This window comes from Euprymna scolopes, chromosome 6, assembly GCF_053919585.1.
Source record: "Euprymna scolopes isolate OS-2025 chromosome 6, ASM5391958v1, whole genome shotgun sequence".
NCBI lineage: Eukaryota > Metazoa > Mollusca > Cephalopoda > Sepiida > Sepiolidae > Euprymna > Euprymna scolopes.
The window spans coordinates 76,401,407-76,423,786 of NC_136487.1; the positions used below are offsets into that span (position 1 = coordinate 76,401,407).

At 32.9% G+C, this 22,380-nt stretch overlaps 1 protein-coding gene across 1 annotated transcript in view; it reads left to right on the forward strand.

Annotated features, from left to right (window-relative positions):
• LOC145278191 (uncharacterized) overlaps positions 1-17,896 on the forward strand; it is a 49,225-nt gene extending 31,329 nt beyond the window's left edge. Inside the window, exons 3-4 of the mRNA XM_080130476.1 lie at positions 16,091-16,170; positions 17,758-17,896. Coding sequence (XP_079986602.1) covers positions 16,091-16,170; positions 17,758-17,896 — 219 coding nt within the window. The remainder of the gene's footprint in view (positions 1-16,090; positions 16,171-17,757) is intronic.
• The last annotated feature ends 4,484 nt before the right edge of the window (positions 17,897-22,380 follow it).

A 22,380-nucleotide genomic window follows, 5' to 3' on the forward strand; every position in this document is an offset into this window, starting at 1 on the left:
TACGATTACCGCCGGTCGGGAGATTCGAACCCGACCACGAAACCATCTCTGACTCCATTTGCAAGGAACGCGTGATCAATCGTTATATATCCGTTGAAGAACCAAGGTTTAAACCATCTGCTTACAAAACCACTCAGTCACGGATATTGATTTATATAAAGAGTCGATTAAAAAGAAAACATTCACAGAAAAAAATCAAAGTGACTTGCTACTTGCGTGATAACGAGATAGATAGATAGATAGACAGATAGATACATTGTCTCAGCACACCTAACTACATTGTGATAGCGCCTTGGGCACGTCTTTTTGCTTGAAGTGCCCCCCCCCCAATAAAGAGGGAAAATCTCCATTCAGAAGCTACGTAGTTTGTAGACTTGTTTTCGGGTCACCTCTGACCCTAAGGTATTATATAAGTCAATCTTTTCCGTTTAATCAACGGCCTTAGTTATGTAACAGAAGGGTTTGGTTTCGATAAAATTACTTGTGAATTGAAGGAAATACTGTTTTTTTTGTCAAGAAACACACGAAAGTCACGTGTACATTGATGACGGTATATTAGCAACAAGAAAGAGAAAGTACTTTTTACAGTTTCACGTGGAACCGGCAAAAATTATAAACAGATTCATTTCTAGTTGTTTTTTTTTTTTATTTTTTTTTTTATTTTTTATTTTTTATTATTATTATTATTATTATTATTATTATTATTGTTGTTGTTGTTGTTGTTGTTGTTATTACTATGTTGTTGTTGTTGTTATTATTATTATTATGTTGTTGTTATTATTATTATTATGTTGTTGTTGTTGTTATTATTATTATTATTCTTATTCTTCTTCTTCTTATTATTATTATTATTATTATTATTATTATTATTATTATTATTATTATTATTATTGATGTGGCAATGGGAGGCTTGGGGGTGGAGTTATGGTTAGAGAACTTATAGATATGCGGCTTCAGTGTTCTTGGTTCCATGCAGTGTTTCATACCTTTGCCGCAGTTTGTTTGGCCCGCGCTTGTTGCTCATGTCTGTTAGTTTCTATATCCAAGGGTTTTTCTTAATATTTTAGCTGTTTTCATTATTGTTGTTCGTTGTACTTTCCCAATTGTTATTATTATTATTATTATTATTATTATTATTATTATTATTATTCGGGTGAATCACACAAAGATGATGATGATGATGATGATGATGATGATGATGATGATGATGACTACTACTACCACCGCCACCAAGGAGGTTATGTGTTCGACCGAGCTTAGCTTCTCTAGCGTTTTACTAATCATCGCAAAACCTGATGAAAATATCGGTAAATAATTTTACTTAGAACTGATTTGATTTGTGCAAAGACGAATTGTTCATCCCCCCCCGCCGATAAAAAAACATAATGAAACTTGTATTTGTTTTACTGTTTGACAACGTTGCGCATCTCTCTATCATATACAACTGATCAAGCCTAATAATGTATAATCCGTGGCGTAGCGGATAAAGTACTTGGTAAATTTAGCTATAAATTACACTCGTCTTGAGGTTGAAAGTTCAATCCTCAGCACGCCTGCGAATTCCTTGGGACTTCTGGCAAGTCATGGCTGGCAGAATGAGAACATGCTATCAACGTGGATTCAATTTGAAATTCCGTGAAGATTCCCGAGTTCGGCAGAAAGATTCCCACGTTCGATAAAATACGGCTGAATTAGGTCGGTTACATCGATCGAAACGTTGTGCGAATAACACTCAAGATAGTACCGTAGTCCGGATAACAAAAATATACCGTTCCAGCTGTGTTCCCTACCGTTTGAGCTATCGACAGATAGATAAGAAAGAGTTCAAATTAAACTATTTCAAGCTATGAATGAATTTGTGCATGAATAAAAGTAATAGAAATATGTCGGCAAGTTGAAATGAACATTTTGCATTTCAACTTGCCAACATATTTCTGTACGCGTTATTCATCCATCCAAACAAAGATTTTACTCGTTATAAACTTGGTGTATGATTACTAGGGCTAGGACAACAGCATATTCTTTTGATTGTCTTGACTCTCGAGTGTGTGTATCCGTTGATATCTTATATGCTTTTATATCGAGTGATGTAGTTCTCGGTTGGTTAACTGTGTCTAACTTTGTCGGATATATACTCGAGAGACAAAACAATGAAAAGAATATCCTGTTGTCATAGCCCAATGATTACTATTTCCTGTTAATGTCCGATTAATGTGACCAATAGATTAATGATTTATCGGTTAAATATTTACACGCACATGCATATATCTACTGTTTTATTTAGATAGACTAGCGGAACCTGTCGAAATTTCACAGCGGCATCTTTCATATGTAATATATTGTTGTTAGGTATTCTGTGGACGTTCATTGTGAATAGAAACCCCGTGATATTATTGTAGTTTTTTGTTAAAACTGTAAAATATTTATCTTAGTAATCTGGTTAATGTAGTATAAGAATATATTTGGTTATTACGGTTTATCTCCAATATTCTTACAGGAGTCTGTGACATATTTTCATTGTATGGACGCCCCGCACAAACAGAAACCCCACGATATCATTATACTATCTTTAGACAGAACAGATACTGCCATTGGATCCTAGCCAGAAGACCAAGAAGGTATATTGTAGTTTCATGTATGCCCCTAAAGCGAAATGATTTCTTTTTTATTGTATTTTACCCATTTTTTTATTTTTTACATTGCGTTTTCAGTGATTGGGAGATCCTATTTATTAAAAAGGACGATAGTAGGTGATAACATACAACGAATATTAAATTAGCGAATCTATATAATAATTTAGTGTTCGTTGTATGTTATCACGTTCTATTCTCCTTGTTAATAAATAGGATCTTCCGATCAAATAATTTATAATCTGGAAACCGTGACACAGGTATGTACGTAGGTACGTTAAAGGTACTGCGGTATTAATATATAGATATTAACCACGCAAATTACAATGAAAATAAAATAATAAAGTAATAAATTTGTTTTTGCGCAGACGTTCATTCAGACATGTAATTTATTTTAAAGTTTATGCAAGGGTAAAAAGGTGCCCAAATACTGATCCAATATAAGTATTAAACGAATTAAACGGCCACGACCACCATTAGACACAGTTAAACACAGTTAATCAACCGAGAATTACATCACGCTATATAAAAACATATAAGACATCAACGGATACACACTCGAGAGTCAAAACAATGAAAAGAATATGCTGTTGTCCTAGCCTTAGTAATCATACAAAAAAAAAAACTTATGGTCGATATGTCAATAAAAACAAGTAGTCCAAATATTTTTATCAATGCGCAACAGATCGAATCTAATAACTATGCTTCATACTAACGCCTTATCGACCCTTAATCGGGCGAATATTAATCGATAAATCGTTAGGGGAAAAATGATTATTCGTTTGGCACAACGAAAAGTGATTTTTTCCGCGCAATAACTTTCGTCGTCAAGGGATCGTCATTATTGATTTGGTCAACTTGACAACCATTAATATGTCGCAATTGATTTAGCTTTTTGTTTCGTTTTGTTTGTTTTAATGTTTATCAACTATTTTGTGGATTATTTAACGCCGAAATACTTATATATTAAACATATAGGGACGACAAAGATTATCTTCCGTCACATTTATCTCCCTTTTGGAGACAGGTAACTCTCACGGTTGAGTTGTGCCCCTTGGTAAAGGGTTAAGGCCTTTTTTCAAATTAGTATACAAAATCTCGTGATAATGCAAATTCTCGTGGCTTACTTCTAAGATTTCTCTATTTGCTCACTGGTCGCTGGACTGGATAGACACTGTGTGTTATGCTCGCTCTATGTATACAGACAATCCATGGGTTTTATAAGTTTTATTTATGTGACTCGCCCGACTGTTTGTTATCTAATTATTACAATAATATGCATTTATTTATAGGTGGGACTAATGTACTAATCTTCTATAATATAAATCTCACCCGTCCGTTTAGATGTATGTATGTATGTATGTATGTATGTATGTATGTATGTATGTATGTATGTATGTATGTTTCGCAAAAACTTTCGACAGAGGCGACGGATTTTCACGAGATCGGTATCGTTTTGAAGCTCGGCTCTTCGGACGACAAATATCGAAAAATTGGCTGAAACCATAATTCCTTCACCCTTAACTGGGCACTTTTCTATAGGGAGGGACAGCTTTTTTCGACGATATTTTCGAAAGTCATCGCCTGTTTTCGATTGACTAGTCTTGATTTAAACGTACGTCACTTCCGGTTTGATGATAGGCGCAACCGCAAAGATGTCATTTTTTTTTTTACATTCTTTTCCTCCTCCACGGTATGGGTTCGAGCCTACCTGCCTACTAGCACTTTTTTTTTGGGGGGGGATGGGGAGGGGGCTCAACACACACCTCCAAACACCCAGGCAACGTCGGTCATCCAGGCTAGTTATATATAAAATTTATATTCAATGTCTCCTATATGTTTTTCTACTTTGTTAATACGAATAATTAACAAATGTATATTCCGTTAATCAGACATCGTTATCGTATTTTGTTGCCGATGCATGCATAGATTTTCAAGTAAAATCCGAAATATTATTTAGCATCAACATGTTTAGGGAGTTTGCTTGAATTCTCTAACCGCACATTGCCTATCTTGATTGGTGTTGGGACGATTAATCGAAATCGGGAATCAGAAAATTCGGAACTTTTGGCGGTATTGGAATTGGAAAAATTTTATCCTAATTTTTCGGTTTACAAAATTTTTGTTTTAATTATCATATTTTTGCCTTTTAAACTTGATGTTCCATTGCTGGCACAAGTGAAAATTCTGGACAAAACGTTCGCAGTGAGTTTATCAAAATATGGGATACGATATATAAAGGTAAAACCATTATGAGAATCGTCAAATTAAAAAGATAGGCATTGCCAAAACGGAAGGAGGGAGTAAGTATTTTTTGACGCAGTCTCTCTTTAAAAATCTACCACAAACCAAGTAATTATCCAATCAATACGAAATTTTCACCGATTATTAAGTGAAGAATGAACTTTATAAAGGTGTACCTTTTTTCATAATCGACATTTATATATATATATTGTTTTTGCTTATAATCTCCTTTTTATTTGTGGTTACACATATGCTTAAAATAATCAGCTGAAACCGAACAAAATATATTGTATTGTGCGGAAGGTTAAGATTGTAGATAAAACAATAGAACAAAAAAAATAGCAACTGTGCACGTATCAGATTTTAAGGTTGAAAATCCGAATTTTGAATGTGTTTAATTTTTAATTTTTTATATTTTGAAGTGTGAAATTCGTTGAATATGTTAATAATAATCTTTGAAATTAGCAAAAAGAATATTATATATTTTCATTATTTTTACGGAAAACCCTTCTTTTTAATCTTTGAAAAATAAATAAATAATTTTCTTTTAGTGAGCCCAATATTGCTAATATACCATTAAATAGGAAATGCTTTGAAGAATCGATACAAAAAAAATCAATAAATACGCATTTTGCTAAAAATACGATAATTTGATGCAGCAATTTGTTGTTATGTGATATTACCTCACCTATGGAAGACCATAAGGCCTACACACAATTGTTCATATTTACAAACAGTTGTTATCTTCCCCATTTTCCTTTTTGCTATAAACTGCACTTGACTTAGCTTAAAGTGTGGGGGACTTGTGTCTCCCTCACTCTCTCTTGTCCAGAAACACTTGGTCCTGGTGGCAAGATAGGGTCAAGGCGACCAAGCGTGATAGTAGATGCAGGAGTTGTCTCCAATACATACGGCATCTAGCATTCCCAAAATGGTCACTCATCTGGTACTGGCCAGCCTCATCGTTGCTTAACTTCGAGGGTTATGTAGGCAACAAATATATATATTTCACTTATTATGGAAATTTACAGGACTAAATAAATATATTTTGTCTTGTAACATAGTTTGGTCAAAACTATCATTAAATTTTTTTTTTTAATTTTGCCACGCAAAATCTATGCAGATAAAAGACGGAATTATTTGAAATTCAGGTACTTATGTGATAATATTTTTGCATATTCTTATAGAAAATTATCCTAAATCTTATTTAGACACAAAAAAATTAATTGATTCAAAACCTTTAAAAAAAAATATTGGTGTTTTTTTTTTTTTTTTTTAATTTAAAATTTAAAATTTTAATAGAAATAGTAGAAAAAGTTTTATATTGTTCTGCTTTTCATATGATAAAATTCAGGCTTTTATCTTCCAGGATAACAAGTTGCTCAAGATTAATGGATTTTAATAAATTTTAATGCGTTTTCAAAAAACAACAACTTTTCTTCCATTTTTTGGGCCACGCATATAAAAAGAAAATTATGTTTACATTTGAAAGTAGATGAGGACTGATTTCTACTTTTAGAATAGGAGTCGGAATCGATAATTGTATTGGAATCGGGAATGTTGAACAGAATCTGTAATTGTATCAGAATCAGAAAAAAAATATTAGAATCGTCCCATCACTAATCTTGAGAGAATAAAAATATGCAATATTCTGTTTTTTTTTTTTTGTTTTTTTTTCTTTGACGGATCTTGTGCCATGTTAGGCATAGTTGAAATTCCTCCTTTTATCTTTATAGGACATAGAAACAAAAAATACAGCAATAGTCACGCGATTTTTCGTGCGGATACAACTTATAAAACGGAGGATCACATCGTGACAGTTTATGTAGAAACATTTAAAAATGTTATATTGATTTATTTATTTATTTTACTATTAACACAAATAAAAGTGTGTAAATGTTGCCCGGCTCCCTCGCTGTACGTCTTATGAGAATAAAAATCATTTTAAAACAAGTTAGGGACTAAGTCAATAAGAGTCAGCCACAGAGAAACCGTCGTATTTTGGTGAGTGTCTAGCGTTGGGTAAGCCCAACTGTTTTTGACAAAATTGGATAACCGTCGATCCCTCTCTCTCTCTCTCTCTCTCTCTCTCTCTTCTCTCCTCCGCCCGCTCCCCCAATTAAAACGTTTCGGACTCCATTCCTAAGACAAAGAATGAAGTTTTTGATTATCGCTTTTCCTCTAAAAAAAAATCTTATTTTGAATGTATATTTGCTTTATTTGCAAAAATAAAACAAAGCGCTTATTTTGAGACTAAAACTGAAATTTGGCAAGGGTACTCTTTTATCAAACAGACACATGCTGATAAGATATAATTAATTAACGATTTCGATCTCCCTCCTTTTTTCAGTTTTTCGCAGCGGTGCTATCTAGATGAGTTCTTGCTGTAAAAGTTTTTATATTAAGAACCTAAAGATTGAGGCGTCTTTCGTGAAAAGAAAGACATAACAGAGAGAAACTAGCAAGGGCTTATAGAGAACAGAAAATATTGGACATCACTAGATATCAAAGTCTATACTGAACTCTGTCAAGGCAACCAGGAGTACCCTAAGCGGCACTTCCTTATATGTGGCATCAATGCTATAATCCTTATACGGCTAATAGATTGCATCAGGAGCTATATATATTCTGATGTGATAGAATGATCTATGTATGTTCTGGACAACTTTAGCAACAGATTGGATGTCCAAATCTTCGATTCTATATCTGGAGTGGTGTGAAAGTCAATCTTCGAAGCTTATCAAAAACAGTTACTTCAATAGGAGAAAAGCAAGGATTTGAACAGTGATAGTGAAAGGAAAGAAGCGTATGGTTAGATATGATGAATAGACAAAATCTTGCTCATTAATGTGCTAACAATTGATTATTTCTTTTGCTTTTTATCTCAGCTCTGATAGCGAATGGTTAATAATGCAGTCAATCGACGTGACAATGACTGTTTCACCCAGATTCCACGGAATTTCATTTTATGATAAACTAGCACGGGCGCCCGGCGTTGCCCGGGTGTTTGGATGTGTATGTTGAGAAAAAAAAAGTGGTAGAAGGAAGGCAGGCTCGAACCCGTACCGCAAAGGAGGGAAAGAACGGGCTAAAACCTAACGTTTATGCTGTTACGACCACCGTCAAACCGGAAGCGACATTGTTTAAAATTAAGGCTAGACAATCTAAAGGAGAGGATGGCTTTCAAAAATATCGGTGAAGAAAGTGACCCCCCCCCTGTAGAAAAGTGCCTAGTTGAAGGGGAAGATATTAATGTTTTTAGCCAATGTTTCGATATTTGTCGTATGAAAGGTCGAACTTTAAAACGATACTGATCTTGGTAAAATCCGTCGCCTCTATTGAAAGTTTAAGGTAGACATGCAAACAGACACGCATACATACATTTATATATTGGTAACTAAAAATTTTCGACCCAAACTAATGAAAAAGCTTGCCCTATCTCTGAATACCTTTTATGTAAAATTTCAAATATTAGACCAGAAATTGTCTGAGTAATTTGGAAGAGACCGCAGAGGTCAATTATTTTTAAACCTTGACTCCTATTATGATCCCTTAAAATTTATTGTTTTGGGCTCAAATCAAGTTATTAAGTTAGATCCATGTCCAAGGAACCTATATCTAAAATTTCAAGTGCGTAGACGCAAAATTGTCGGAGGAGTTTGGTAGAGTTCTCAAAGGTCAAATCGTTGAACTTTGACGCCTTAATCGCCAAATTTCTGGCGAAAAAAGGGATCAGATCAATTTTCACTTATATATATATATATATATATATATATATATATATATATAGATAGATAGATAGATAGATAGATAGATAGATAGATAGATAGTGTATTTTATATATATATATATATATATATATATATATATATATATATATATATATATATATATATATATATACACTAGCAGACCGCTCGGTGTTTTCCGGTCATAAAATACGCTTAAATATAATATTTTAATTAAAATAAAAACATTAAGAAATGTACGTGCTGGGGTTGAACCTACAGACCACGTCATGAAAAGAAAAAAAACAAGAAAAACAAAAACAAGAAAAAAAACTCGTAAATTTTCAAGTCTTATAAAATTCTTTGCAGTTAATATAAAAAAATTAAGAAATTTATGTGCGGAGTTTGAACCTACAGACCACATCATGCATAAAGAAAAATAAAACAAAAAGAAAATACGCTATCAACTTATTCACAGTAGAACTTTCACGACTGGTTTTTTATCATTGTTGCAAAGAGACGATATGAAAAAAAATGGCTTTATCGATGATAGATAAATTAAAATGACGGTTTCGATTATCGATTATCGGTAATTATTAGGGGTACTCTGAGACAAAACTTAACTAAGATCATTCCCAGACTTATACATTAAAGTTCTGTAAATTTTAAAGAGAAACTGTGAATTTATATATTTATATATCTATATATATATCTATATATATATATATATATATATATATATATATATATATATATATATATATATAGAGAGAGAGAGAGAGAGAGAGAGAGATAAACATAAAGAGGAACAAACCGAGTTATATATATATATATATATATATATATATATATATATATATATATATATATATATATATATATATATATATATGAATTCAATATTTCTACATTTGAAACATCTGTTCATGAAATATGAAACATATTAGAAACCTCAATCCGCTTTAGTCCTAATTTCGACTTTAACTCATTTCTCACTTTCTATCTCTCTCTCTCTCTCTCTCACACGCGCGCTCTCTCTCTCTTACTCTTTCTCTCGTTCGTGCGCGCGTGTGTGAGTGAGAGATAGATAGAGAGAGAGAGAGAGAGAGAGATAGATAGAGATAGAGAGAAAGAGAGAGAGAGGGAGGGAGAGAGAAAACTATATTAGTGTTGGGACGATTAATTGGAATCGAGAATCAGGAAGATCGGAACTTTTGTGTGTATTGGAATTAGTATCAGAATCGAAAAAATTGTGCCTATTTTCCGATGTCATAAACGATTCTTTTGTTTAACGCAAAATCTTCGACTGCTAATGATGTACTGATAAAATAATAAATATTTATTGATTCTACACAAACAGTAAAGCTTAAATCTTTAGATCATCTCCCACAAGTGTCTTTGTGTGCTTGGAAAAATACAGAGTGGAATACAGAGTTTTCTCTAAAGAAAACAACACTAAAAACTTTTATTGAAAAGATTAATTGATCTATTCAATGTAACCGCCTTTAGCTTCAATTACCGCCTCGATACTGGTCCGGAACTGGGAGCATGCTTTTTTCACAAGCGTCGGCGGGAACTTCGCGAATACTTTACGGACTGCGGCGATCAGGCTGGCTTTGGTATTGTGGGATGTCATGTTGGTGATGTTCTCGACGTATGACCACAAAAAGGTAGTCCAACGAGTTCAAATCGGGGAAGGAGGGGTCCAGTGAGAGAAGGATACTAGTCGTGGCACTCCTTCTGAAGCCAAGCCTCTATCTCTTTGGACTTGTTGGTCGGCGTATAGATATACCTGAATGCGTCACACTCTTCAGCATATTCAGATACATTTTGATGTCAACTTTCAAGCCGACTTCAAAGATGTGAGGTGGCATAATGTGGCCCTCACTTGAAACAACACCAAATACTATAACCGTGGCAGGAAATTTTGTTTTCTCACCCTGGGACCGTACCTGTTATTCGTGGAAATCCAGCGATGCAGGTAGAGGGTGATGGCAATGGTCCTGTTTTCATAACTTGGATTGGCAGATAGCATGAGTTGTACAGCGGCGCATCTCCGATCTCGCTCGTTGAACAGTGTGTCACTTTTAGATATGATAGAATGCTTCTATCGCTCTTGGGATTTGTACACAACTGGCCAACTAGTAGATGGTCTGCAACGAAAAAAAGAAAACTGGTTTTCATCAAACGGAAATGAATCATGCCGTCTTTTCTATGGCGACAATTTTATCGTTCCACCTCGTATATGCATATTTATCATGTGTTTTACGGTAAGTGAGTAGAAATAATAACTCTAGTGTTAAATATTTAGAGATTTATAAGGCATCGGAATCGGAAATTGTATTAGAATGGGAAAAACATTGAAATCATCCCATCGCTATTATATATGCATGCAAGAGTTTCGAATTCCGAGTTCGGATATGTCTAACTGATGAGCCCAAATGAGGGCGAAACTCGAGTCTTGGACTTCCGGTTTGTTGGCTGTCATGGCTCTTGTGAGATGCGACGATGTCTGGCGGTGGAAATAATTATATGCGTGTGTGTATGCGCGCGTGTGTGCGAGTTATGGCTATATAAAGACGAAAATTATTTTGCATGATGAAATTAAAAGGTAAAACTTAAAACGCTAGCTAACCGGTTTCGAATCTCGCTCAACAGTGCTAAATCGAGGTTTGAAATTACGATTAAAAATATTATGAAATATGGAAAATATAGCGGGGAGGAAAAAGCGAGGAAATGATCAAATAGAACCACATTAAGTTTTAAAAGATTTGGGGTTTGTTTACAAAGAGTATGTCTCAAAGATTTAATGTACATCGTTTATAAGATTTTCAAATGGAAAAACGAATGCAACTTACTCAGAATAGAGAATAAGTCGATATTGAATTTAGAGGTAAGAACACGTTTTCCTTTGGCGGAGGCATAATGTTTTTCTTTAGATTAGAGAGCAGGAATATTTATTATTCAATTCAACTCCTAGCTCACAAGCTACCAAAATAACACGTGAAAAAGCGCACCGCGAACTACATTCCAATCTTAACCTATATTTTATCATTTCACCATTGATATGTCTCATTACTAAGTATCGACTTCCATGGCATTTGTTCACTCATAAGAGACAATGGACTCCCCCCTATAAGTAAGTGCAATTGTGAAAAAAGTTGTTGCGCAATCTCCAACCTGAACTCTTCTCAGTCCTGCGTGATAAGGAAAAATCCAGGTCGACTGGAAACAATACCGTGATACGCGAAGAGAACATCAAGCACCTGGTATTTCCAAATGGTCACACATTTTACTGCTGATCATCTCAACGTTGGTTATTTTTTGTGATCTAACAGGAATCGATGTGTCAACGTGATTATGCCTTATATAAAATATATTAACTTAGGTTTATAATATGTTATCAATTTAGAATCTAAATATTAATTCAGTTGTCCAACGTCCGGTGTCACAAAGAAAAAAAACATCATCATCGCAAACATTAATTAATGAGAAACGAATTACCTCACTTTATCAGTTAAAAATTATTAAAACCATCTCCAAAGAAATTTCAAAAAAAAAAAAAAAAAAAAAGAGAAAACATGGTTGTCTGTTTATGGTTTCAAATTTGTTATTTTATTTTACAATTTAAAAAAAGAGAGTCATGTCGAGAGGAGACTATAAGTTTTTTTTATTATAGATTCTTTTAAAAATCAAAAACAAATGTGCAAATGAACTGACATCTGGTTCTTTATAATTTATATTAAATGTTGTATTATATATTAAAAAAATTCTTCAGAAAAACAAAACAATGTACTGAATTTTCATTGAAAAAAATCGATTTTTTAATCGATTTTTTTAGCTTTAAAAGGTATTTGCCAAATAATTGTTTTAAATTCGTCATTGTTTGTTTTATTTTATTTTTTATTCATTTTATTTATAACGTGTTTTAAAACTTTTCAACTACCGTGGAATTTCCACGGTTTCTACTAGTCATTATTATTACTATTAGTAATAGTATCGTTATTATTTTCTCCATCTTGTTTGGATGGAACAAAACATTCAAAGAAATATCAATATTTTATACGTAAGAAAGGGCCCCTTTTCGCGATGACTACGTACTCTTTAATAAAAAGTAAGTAATATCGTTGTAATAGTAATTGGACGCTTATATATAATTATATAATTCAAGAGACTGTAATAACAGAATAGGGAATTGTCATGATTTAAGCCTTGATCAGCTTATGACTACTTACATCTGTAAGGAGAAATTTTCCAGATTTCTGCAGTTCTTGGAAAAAACAAATGAAATGGAAAACTGCATTACAATGAAGCACTGAAACAATAAATGAGCTGGAACAAAGGAAGCAGGGGCTAGATGAGAAAATTCTGAAGAACAACACAATAGTATTTACAAAAAAAAGACTGATGTGGCACTAGGGGTGTGAATTGTTCGCGCGGAGCGATACACTGAAGAGGAATCACAAGGCAAATTCACGACTTTCTTTCCTTTTCGATTCTGACAGGCATGGCGTAAGGACACATGTTTTTTGGCTCTCTGTAAATGAGAGGAGGGGGTATCCCCTCCCTCAGACCTATTTAGGACTAACTAAGTAGTTAGTTCACAGTCTAATAATTTAAAAAGTTTAATTATTAGTTGTTTTTGATTGTTTTTTTTTATTATAATAAAAATATTGTAATATAGAAATAAAATAGTTAAGATTTCTCATATATATTACAATTGTGTTGTGTGTTGTTTTGGTCTGCCCTAAATGTTGAAACCGTGTCTGAAGACGATTCTGGTCAAAGGAACTTCAACCTGAATAAGATTCCAGTTAGAAGATCACCAGAATGAGACGTCAACGTGAGAAAAGGAAGGAGCCAGCCACACACACAATTCCTAGATGTGCATTTACTCTTTAACTCTGACAAAAAGACGTCTAACGGACTGGACTTCATGTTCTTATCATATTGACTGGACCATCGTGTCACAATCTGGTACCGTTTCCAGGACATTTACGTAGCACATGGTTGGTAATGCTGCTAACCGGTTCCATCGTGTTACATTGAGACTAGCAATAACATATTTGTGAGGTCACAGGGAAAAATGAAGTGTAAGCCAAACCAAACCACTGATAAGATTTTATCAAGAACAAATTTTTGATGCTAAACGTCGGCGATGAACACATAAAGAGATAAATGTTTCACGTGTAAAAGCACATGACGGACACACAAACGGACAAACACTTTTCATATAGGTCCACAATTTTTGGCATCTAAAAACGATCGACCAATTTTTAATTTCCAATTATACTTAATACACCGTTTGCTCGTCATTGTCCGCCGCTCTGGTACGGCCCATTAGGTTTCAGGCACTTCTTGCGCCTCGGGATCGGTGATGGGCATCATTCATTCGACCGGAACCGGAAGAAATCCGCTTTCATCTAAATGAAACAGCAAGGTAACACGAGAAGATGATCGGATTGAAAAATAAAATGAACGGCTCATTAACCACATCGCGTTTCGCTTGTAACCTTAAACTAATAATTCTTTTCTCTAATTGTGTTAAGTACGAGTTCAACCTAATACTTAATGTAGAACCTACTTAATAAAATATCATCTACTGCATAAAGTAAAGCCAGTCTTTTTATCGTTACTTTTTTATCGATAGTTTTCTTTTAACAAAATCTCTATTTGACTCCAGTTCGTATTATTTGGATTATTCGGACTACTCTTTTTTATCTTGAGTGTTATTCTCACAACGTTTCAACCTGTGGTAAAACACATAAAGTACGAAGTGAAATTTAGTTCTAAGTAACACCCTTCTAGAGGTTGAAGGTTCCATCTCCAGTGCGTTCGATACTAAGAATATAATTACTATTTACTTAATACTTATCCAGTCATGGCTAACGGAACGGGAGCATAATACAGCCGTGGATTACATAAAAGGTTCCGTACGAATTTCCGTGCAGATTCCTGAGTTCGACAAGATGCACCTCGGTCGGAGGTTATATCGGCCAAATTATTGGGAGAGTATCACTCGAGAACTTTTCAACATTGACGTTTTAGAGACGATTTCTTCTGATTGGCTTTTGGTTACCATAGCAACGTTATCGTCGTCGACACCTTCATAAATAATAGCGAGAATGTAGTTCGCATGCCATCTTATTTGAGGTATATATAGAGAGTGAACAAAAGCAATGTTCTTTGCTGTACTATGGCTGATAATCTTTCGCTTAAGACGTTGCCGTTAATTCTGTTTCTTTTTTTTTTTGCCGTGCTAGGGCTGATAATATTTCACTCATGATATCGCCTATTAATTCTGATCCCTCTTTTTTGTCCCTTTTTCTGTTTATTTACTTAATTATGTCTTTTATTTGATTTTTTAGTTAGTCGATTTAAGAAATTTGTAATAATTTTTATGGATTGTTGATAATGTGTATGATATTGAACATAAAAAAGAAAATAATATTTCAAAGAAAAACCTAGAAAAATCATGGATTACATAGAAAAATGCGAGCATGAAAAGTAATACGGTTAAGATCAAACTTAAAAAAGAAAATGACTAGTTGTGGAAAAGAAAAAGACAAATATTCTAGTAAAAAATATGATAAATTTACAACTTAAAACATTGCAGCATTAAGAATTAAAAAGATCGATTTAACATGATATATAAATTCTTAATGCTGCAAGTTTAATCTTAACCAAATTACTTTTCATGATCGCATTTTTCTATTCTCTCTCCCTCTCTCTCTCTCTGTTTATATATATATATATATATATATATATATATATATATATATATATATATATATATATATATTATATTATATATACCTACCTACATACATACATACATACATACATACATCTATATATATACATATATATATATATATACATAGTAATTTATAAAATATATATGGCGATTAAGCTACACTGAATATTCTGCGTTTCATCCAACTATAGGATTCGTCAGGCTTATGCTCGAATATAGTTGGATGAAACGCAGAATATTCAGTGTAGCTTAATCGCCATATATATTTTATAAATTACTAACTAGCTCTACCTACGTATTGAGCACTTTTGAAGTAAATACTTAAAGTTTACGCATAAATCTATACTTTCATATATTAAATTTATGCGAATAAATGTAGTAGTTATATATACATACATATATATATATATATATATATATATATATATATATATATATATATATGCAACAGCAAAATTCAAATTTAATTTTAATAAGTAAATATATTTATTTAAAAAAAATCTTGCACTTGTCTGGTATTTTAAACTGTTATGGTTTGAATTTTGAATTACAATATCAACAGTTCTTTTTTATTGCAATTCCAAATTCCAAATTCAACCGTTTAAAAGACAAGACAAGTGCAAGATTATTTTTAAAATAAATATATTTACTTAAAATTAAATTTGAATTTGTGGCTTGTAAAAAAATCTTATTCAGAAAAGTTAAGATAAAATTTTTCTTTTTTCTTTTAGTGCCATGTTGGTGGTAATGCCTGGCAATCCTCTGATGTTGATGAAGATCAAGGTTTTAAATATCTGATACAGCAAGAAGCGTTAGTCGCATGTGTCAAAATATTAGGAAAGCGTTTACTGTTTAAAAGCGCTGTTAATATTGTAATTGAAAATTCTAAATTTAACAGCATAAAGTTCCAGACAAGTGTAATTTAAAAAATAAACAAAATAAAGATATTTAGTAAAATTAAATTTGTATTTTCGACTCGTAAAAGAGTCTTCTTCAGGAAAATCTAGATGGTATTTTTTCTTCTTTCTTTTACGTGCACATGAGTATTGATAATTTGTAGTATTTTTATTAGAGTCCCTCCGAGAAAAACATGAAACCGCTTGATATGAGGAGCTAATCATAACAACAAAGACTTAAAGTAAAGTAAATCATTTCAATACAAACCAAGACTGAATTAAATACAACCACCAGCGTTCAATGTTTTGGACTACAAACAGGCTAACTAAAACATAACTAACCAATTGGGAAGGAATGGATTACAAAACTGTCTGTCAGAAAAGTCTAACCCTGAAAATTGTCGATTTTTCAGACTACTGTTCTCATCTTGAATGTCATATTTAGAATATAATCTATTTTTTTTTTCATACTTGTTTTTTTTTTTTTAGATTTTCTAACATTCAAGCTGGCGTTTTCTGCATGAAAAGTTAGTGCATAGCGTTCTTACTTGACACGCTTTTTATTTTAGTAATTTCTTAATAACGATATAATTTGTTGGAAGGTGGCTAAATAATCTCAGTACTAGCAAAGCTTTGAAACTAGGCAAAACCAACACTTTGTTCGGCATCTTTCAATCGCTTACGTAAGCAACCGAAATATGCCGAAGCACTTAGCCAATAGGAAGGCTAAAAAAGCAGACGACAAGTTTATCTTTACCTTATAACAAAATTTTCACAAAAAATCAAGCTTGTACAGCTTTTGAACCGGATTACCCTAACATTAATATTTCTTTAAACCTATTTATTTCCTATTTACTCAATTTGCCTACATTTGCACGAAAATTTATCACCCAACTTTTGTGCGGTACCTTCGGGCGTTTTACGATTATATCCCCGTCCTTACTCAACAAAAATATCAATTTCTACTTCGGGCACCTGCATTTTTATAATAACTATTTCTTTCTAGTTTCTATTGAATCTAATCATTTGCAGTATGCCACAAAGGAGAGAAGAAAAAAGAAGCAGAAACGAAACAGATGAGATGCTGCCAAAGGTAGCAGAACTCTTTATGACGGGATGATGCCTAGAGTGGCAGATTCAGCATCAGAGTAAGTGGAGGACTCAGGAGAATGAAGAATTAGAAGCTGAAGATATGAAAGCAGTCGATGAGCCAAATGAAGCAGACAAATGACATTGAGCAACAACTTGCTCCATAGGAAACCCAGATTGATGTGAAATCAGAAGTGCTGGAAGGTGTTACGTGAATTACAGTATTCACATGATTCTGTCCAAGTTGTTAACCATAAGATACATATTAGTGAGTCTTTCCTCAGATTCTGTAATGTCAACCAGTAATTTCATATACCAAAAATGAAAAAAGGCGCTCTTTTCAAAAGAAATGATTTGAAAGGAACTCTTGGTATTCTGTATTCACCTCATGAAGATGCTATGTTTTTATTCAGCTGTGGCCTCTTTTTGAATGAAGAAAAGTACAGTGGCCGAGCAGCTTGGAAATCAGAAGGCATAGGGCGTTGGATGATAGCTTTAGAAAAAATAAAGGAGCACTCTTTTTCAGAATCTCACATGATTGGTATGATTTGATGGAAAAGCTTTCAAAGCCAAGCAGGGTATTGCTTTAGAAGCAACTGCTCACACATTACAAGTTGCTAGAGACAAAGAGAAGCAAAGAAACCGAGAAATTTTATGTAGGTTGATTTCCATCACTCTATACCTGGCAAGACAATGTTTGCTATTTAGGGGCAACAGCGAAAGCTCTACAAGTGAAAATCGAGAAAAACCTTTCTTGGACTTGTGGAAATGCTTAGCACGTGTGATAGTGTGGTTACACTGCACCTTGATGTACTTAGAGAAAAACAAGAAACACTAAAAAAGACCCCAAGTGACATTACTTTCAAACAGGAAAGAACTAGCGACAGCTAAGAGAGCAATAGCAGAATGATCTAATCAAGGCTTTGGGCATTTTAGTTAGAAGAGTAATATTAGAAGAAATTCCCAAGGGCAACATCTCCATCCTCATGGATGAAACAACTCGTGTATCACATACAGAACAGGTATCTTTTATTGTGAGATGTGCACATGACTTCTAAATAAAATAACGTTTCATGTACGTATTCAATGTGTAGTCAACAAGTAGTGAGGCACTGGAGGATGAAGTGGTTTCTATGCTTAACACAAGTCATCTGAATAACCTGGGTGGACAAGGATATGATGGGTCAGCAAAGATGTGTGGAATATGCAATGGATTCAGTCCAGACTTCAGAGACAGAACCAAATGTACACTGCCATGCCCCTGCCTAAATCTAGTCTTAGTCGAAAGTGTCAAATCAAATATTCACTTTGTAATTTTTTTCAGTTTGCATTTGTTTCTAACTCTTTAAAACGATAAGTTGCATGCATGGAGATTCAAGAAAACAATTTACACTCATTTGAACTTCAGAAGCTATCAGACACAGGATGGTCTTGCATAGAATCAGCTCTTAGAACAACGAGGAAGGTTATTCTAGCTCTGAAGCAGTTTTTAGAAGAGTAGCACAAAAAGATCTCCCCTGGTGCATCAGTAAGGGAGATGCCTCAATATTGCTGAAAAGTATTAACTTTAAATTTCTTGTTTGTTTTGAGATTGCTACCACAGTTTTTCGAGAAACTGTCTATGCATCTAATGCACTACAACAGAAAGACTTTGATTTAGCTGCCTCTTAAAGAATTGTGGTTACAGTGCTACAAAGCTTGAGAGAATTAAGAAATGATGAAAGGTTTTCAGTGAGATTTTGCAAAGGTTAAAGAGACAGCTGTATCAACGGCCATCGACCTTCCCTCTGTGATTTCTGGCCAAGGCAGAAGACACAAAAAATGCCTGTAAGATACAAGTATATTGCTACAACTACTACGGAGGGTCAGCAATACCAAAACTTTGGATGATTACTACCGTGTGTATCTTATGTGCTTTTAGATACAATATCACAGTATTCACAAAAAAGATTTAATTGTGGGGATAACAATACGGGGTATCCTAAATGCCTTCCATTTCATGACAGTCCAAGATAACTAGAAATAACGTGTGAATGTAAAAGCGTATGCAATGTTTATGAGCTAGGAGAAGTAGACAAGCTACGGTTGGAATTGAAGATATTATTCTATTCCTTGTTTCGATGCTCGCCGCAGAACACTGCAGCTACAATTGAGAAAGGAAATCAATGCCCAGCAAATATTGCCACTTATGCTTGAACTCTTAACAATTTATGCCACTTTACCTGTCACAAATGCAACAGTGAAAAGAACCTTCTCTAAACTCAAACTGGCGAAGGCAGAGCTGCGCAACCTGTGCAATGAGGAGAGATCATCTGATATCTTGTTGCTAAGAATTGAAAAGGGATATCAAAATCAACAACAGTAAAGTTATGAGCATATTCAAAGGAATGGAACACAGAAGAATTATCTTATAAATTTAAAATTAGATCTAGTTAATAGCATCTAAATATTAATTACTTGTCCATACGTCCGGTGTCACAAATCCATCATCGTCGCAAGCATTAATTAATGAGAAACGAATTACCTCACTTTATAGTCGCTCTTTATCAGTTAAAAAATCATGCAAACCATGTCCTATTAAAAAATTTTCAAAACGAAACATGGCTGCCTGTTTATGGTTTTAGAATTGGAAATATCCGCAAAGTATACATTTTCAAAAATAGAGATAGATAGATAGATAGATAGATAAATAGTGTGTGCGGATTTAGGCAGCATGTTATAATATAGCACTTAGCGTTTCCGTTTAATTATTCTTTTCATTTAAAGTTAATTCTACTTTTCATATAATCATTCTTGTCTGTTGAATTGCTGCATATAGGATCTGTTGCTGTCTTTTTGTTCCATTATTTACGAGTACATTCAACTGACTATTTTATTTTATAATTAAAAAAGTCATGTTTCGAGGAGACAGTAAGTTGTTTTTATTGTAGTTTCTTCGTAAATATTTTTAAAAATGCACAAGTGAATTAACATCTGTTTCTTTATATTAAAAAATATTTAGAAAACAGCAACGACATGTTGTGTTGGATGTTCATTAAAAAAAATCTAAATGAAAATTAAAAAAAAAAAATCAATTCTTTTTAGATTAAAAAAGTTTTAAAAAAGAATTTGGTAAAAAATTATTTTTTTAAAATTCGCCGTTATTTGTTTTATGTCATTTTTTTTTCATTTTATTTATAATGTGTTTAAAAATTTTTAAATTACCGTGGAGGTTCCACGGGTTCTGCTTAGTACTGTATTAATCATATGCATTGTTTTTCTTGCAGTCATGTATAAATAAGAAATGTTTTTTTTTTCTTTTAAAAAATTCCATAGTTCTACTGATAATCAGTACAGTAGACTTTATGTTTATTACTATATTTTGCCCCTTTTCCCCCATTTGGGAACGTTCCCTGAAAAAATTCTCTGCAGTTACTATATATATATATATATATATATATATATATATATATATATATATATATATATATATATTTAAAGGGGATTAGAACAGTAGTCTAAAGAGCAGAGTGTATTTTAATGTGATAGTAAAATTACTGATTTAATTAAAATACAAGAAAAGAACAGCGCTCGTTGTAATTCAGATATATAATAAGCTCGATATGCAAATATCCTAGAGCTGCTTTAATATTTAGTAATGTGATTGACAATTTAAAATTCAAATTAGAATCAAAAATTAAAAATATGTTTCATAAGAAGGAACAACAACAAAGTCAATAATTTGTACGATCGTTTCGGAAAACAATGTTTTTATTGTGATAGACATTAAGCCACGGACAATAATTTTGACATATAGTTTTTTTAAACAAAGTCTCCTCATCAGCAAAATATTGCGTGTGTGTGTGTGTGTGTTTTTTTAATATATGTAAAAGACACCATAAATAAACTTAACATTTTTAAGTAAGGCAGATGTATCTGGAAAAAATTAAAATAAAAAGGAAAATATTTACTTGATAAGCAAATTAAAATGGGTTGAGGATAAAAAATAAAAATAGAAGAAAATTATAAATCTGAATTTGGTTTAAATATGAGGTTATAATAATAAATTTTTAATAAAAGTTAAGAATTATATACATATGCATATATATATATATATATATATATATATATATATATATATATATATATATATATATATATATGTATATATCTTTTAATTCTCCGCCTTTTGAAAATAAATTAAAAAGTTTGAATTATGTCCAGGTAACCTAAATCTAAAATTTCAAGTGTTTAGACCCAAAATTGTCGGAAGAGATTGGTAGAGTCTGCAAAGGTCAAATCTTTCAACTTTGACCTCTTGGCAGCCAAATTTTTGCCTAAAAACTGATTAAAAAGCTTGCTGTATGTCTAAATACCCTTTATGTAAAATTTCACTTGTTTAGACCCAAAATTGGCTGAATAGTTTGCTAGAGACTGCAAAAGTCAAATATTTTGTTGACACCTTGGCAGCCAAAAAATTCAAATGTTTAGACAAAGAATTGGCCGAGTAATTTGGTAGAGACAGCAGAGGTAATTTTTTTACTTTGACTCCAATTTTGACCCCTTAACATTTATGATTTTGGGCACAAATCAAATTAAAAAGTTTGATCAATGTCAAGTAACCTGCATCTAAAATTTCAAGTGTTTAGACCCAAAATTGACTGAGGAGTTTGGTAGAGTTTTCAAAGGTAAAATCGTTGAGCTTTGACCCCTTGACAGCCAAATTTCTGGCTGAAAACCGCTTAAAAAGATTTCCCCAAATCTCAATATCCTTTATTTAAAATCTCGAGTCTGTAGACTGAAAATTGACGGAGTAGTTTGGTAGGGAAATTTATACACATACAGACACACATAAACACACACAGAGACAATTTCACTTTTATAGACATATATATATATATATATATATATATATATATATATATATATATATGTGTGTGTGTGTGTGTGTGTGTTATGTATGTATAGGTGTGTGTATGAGCGAAGAGAGGACACATCTATAAGGTATATTCAACTCAAGTAAAGACAAAAAATTAAAAATAATAAATTAATTGTAT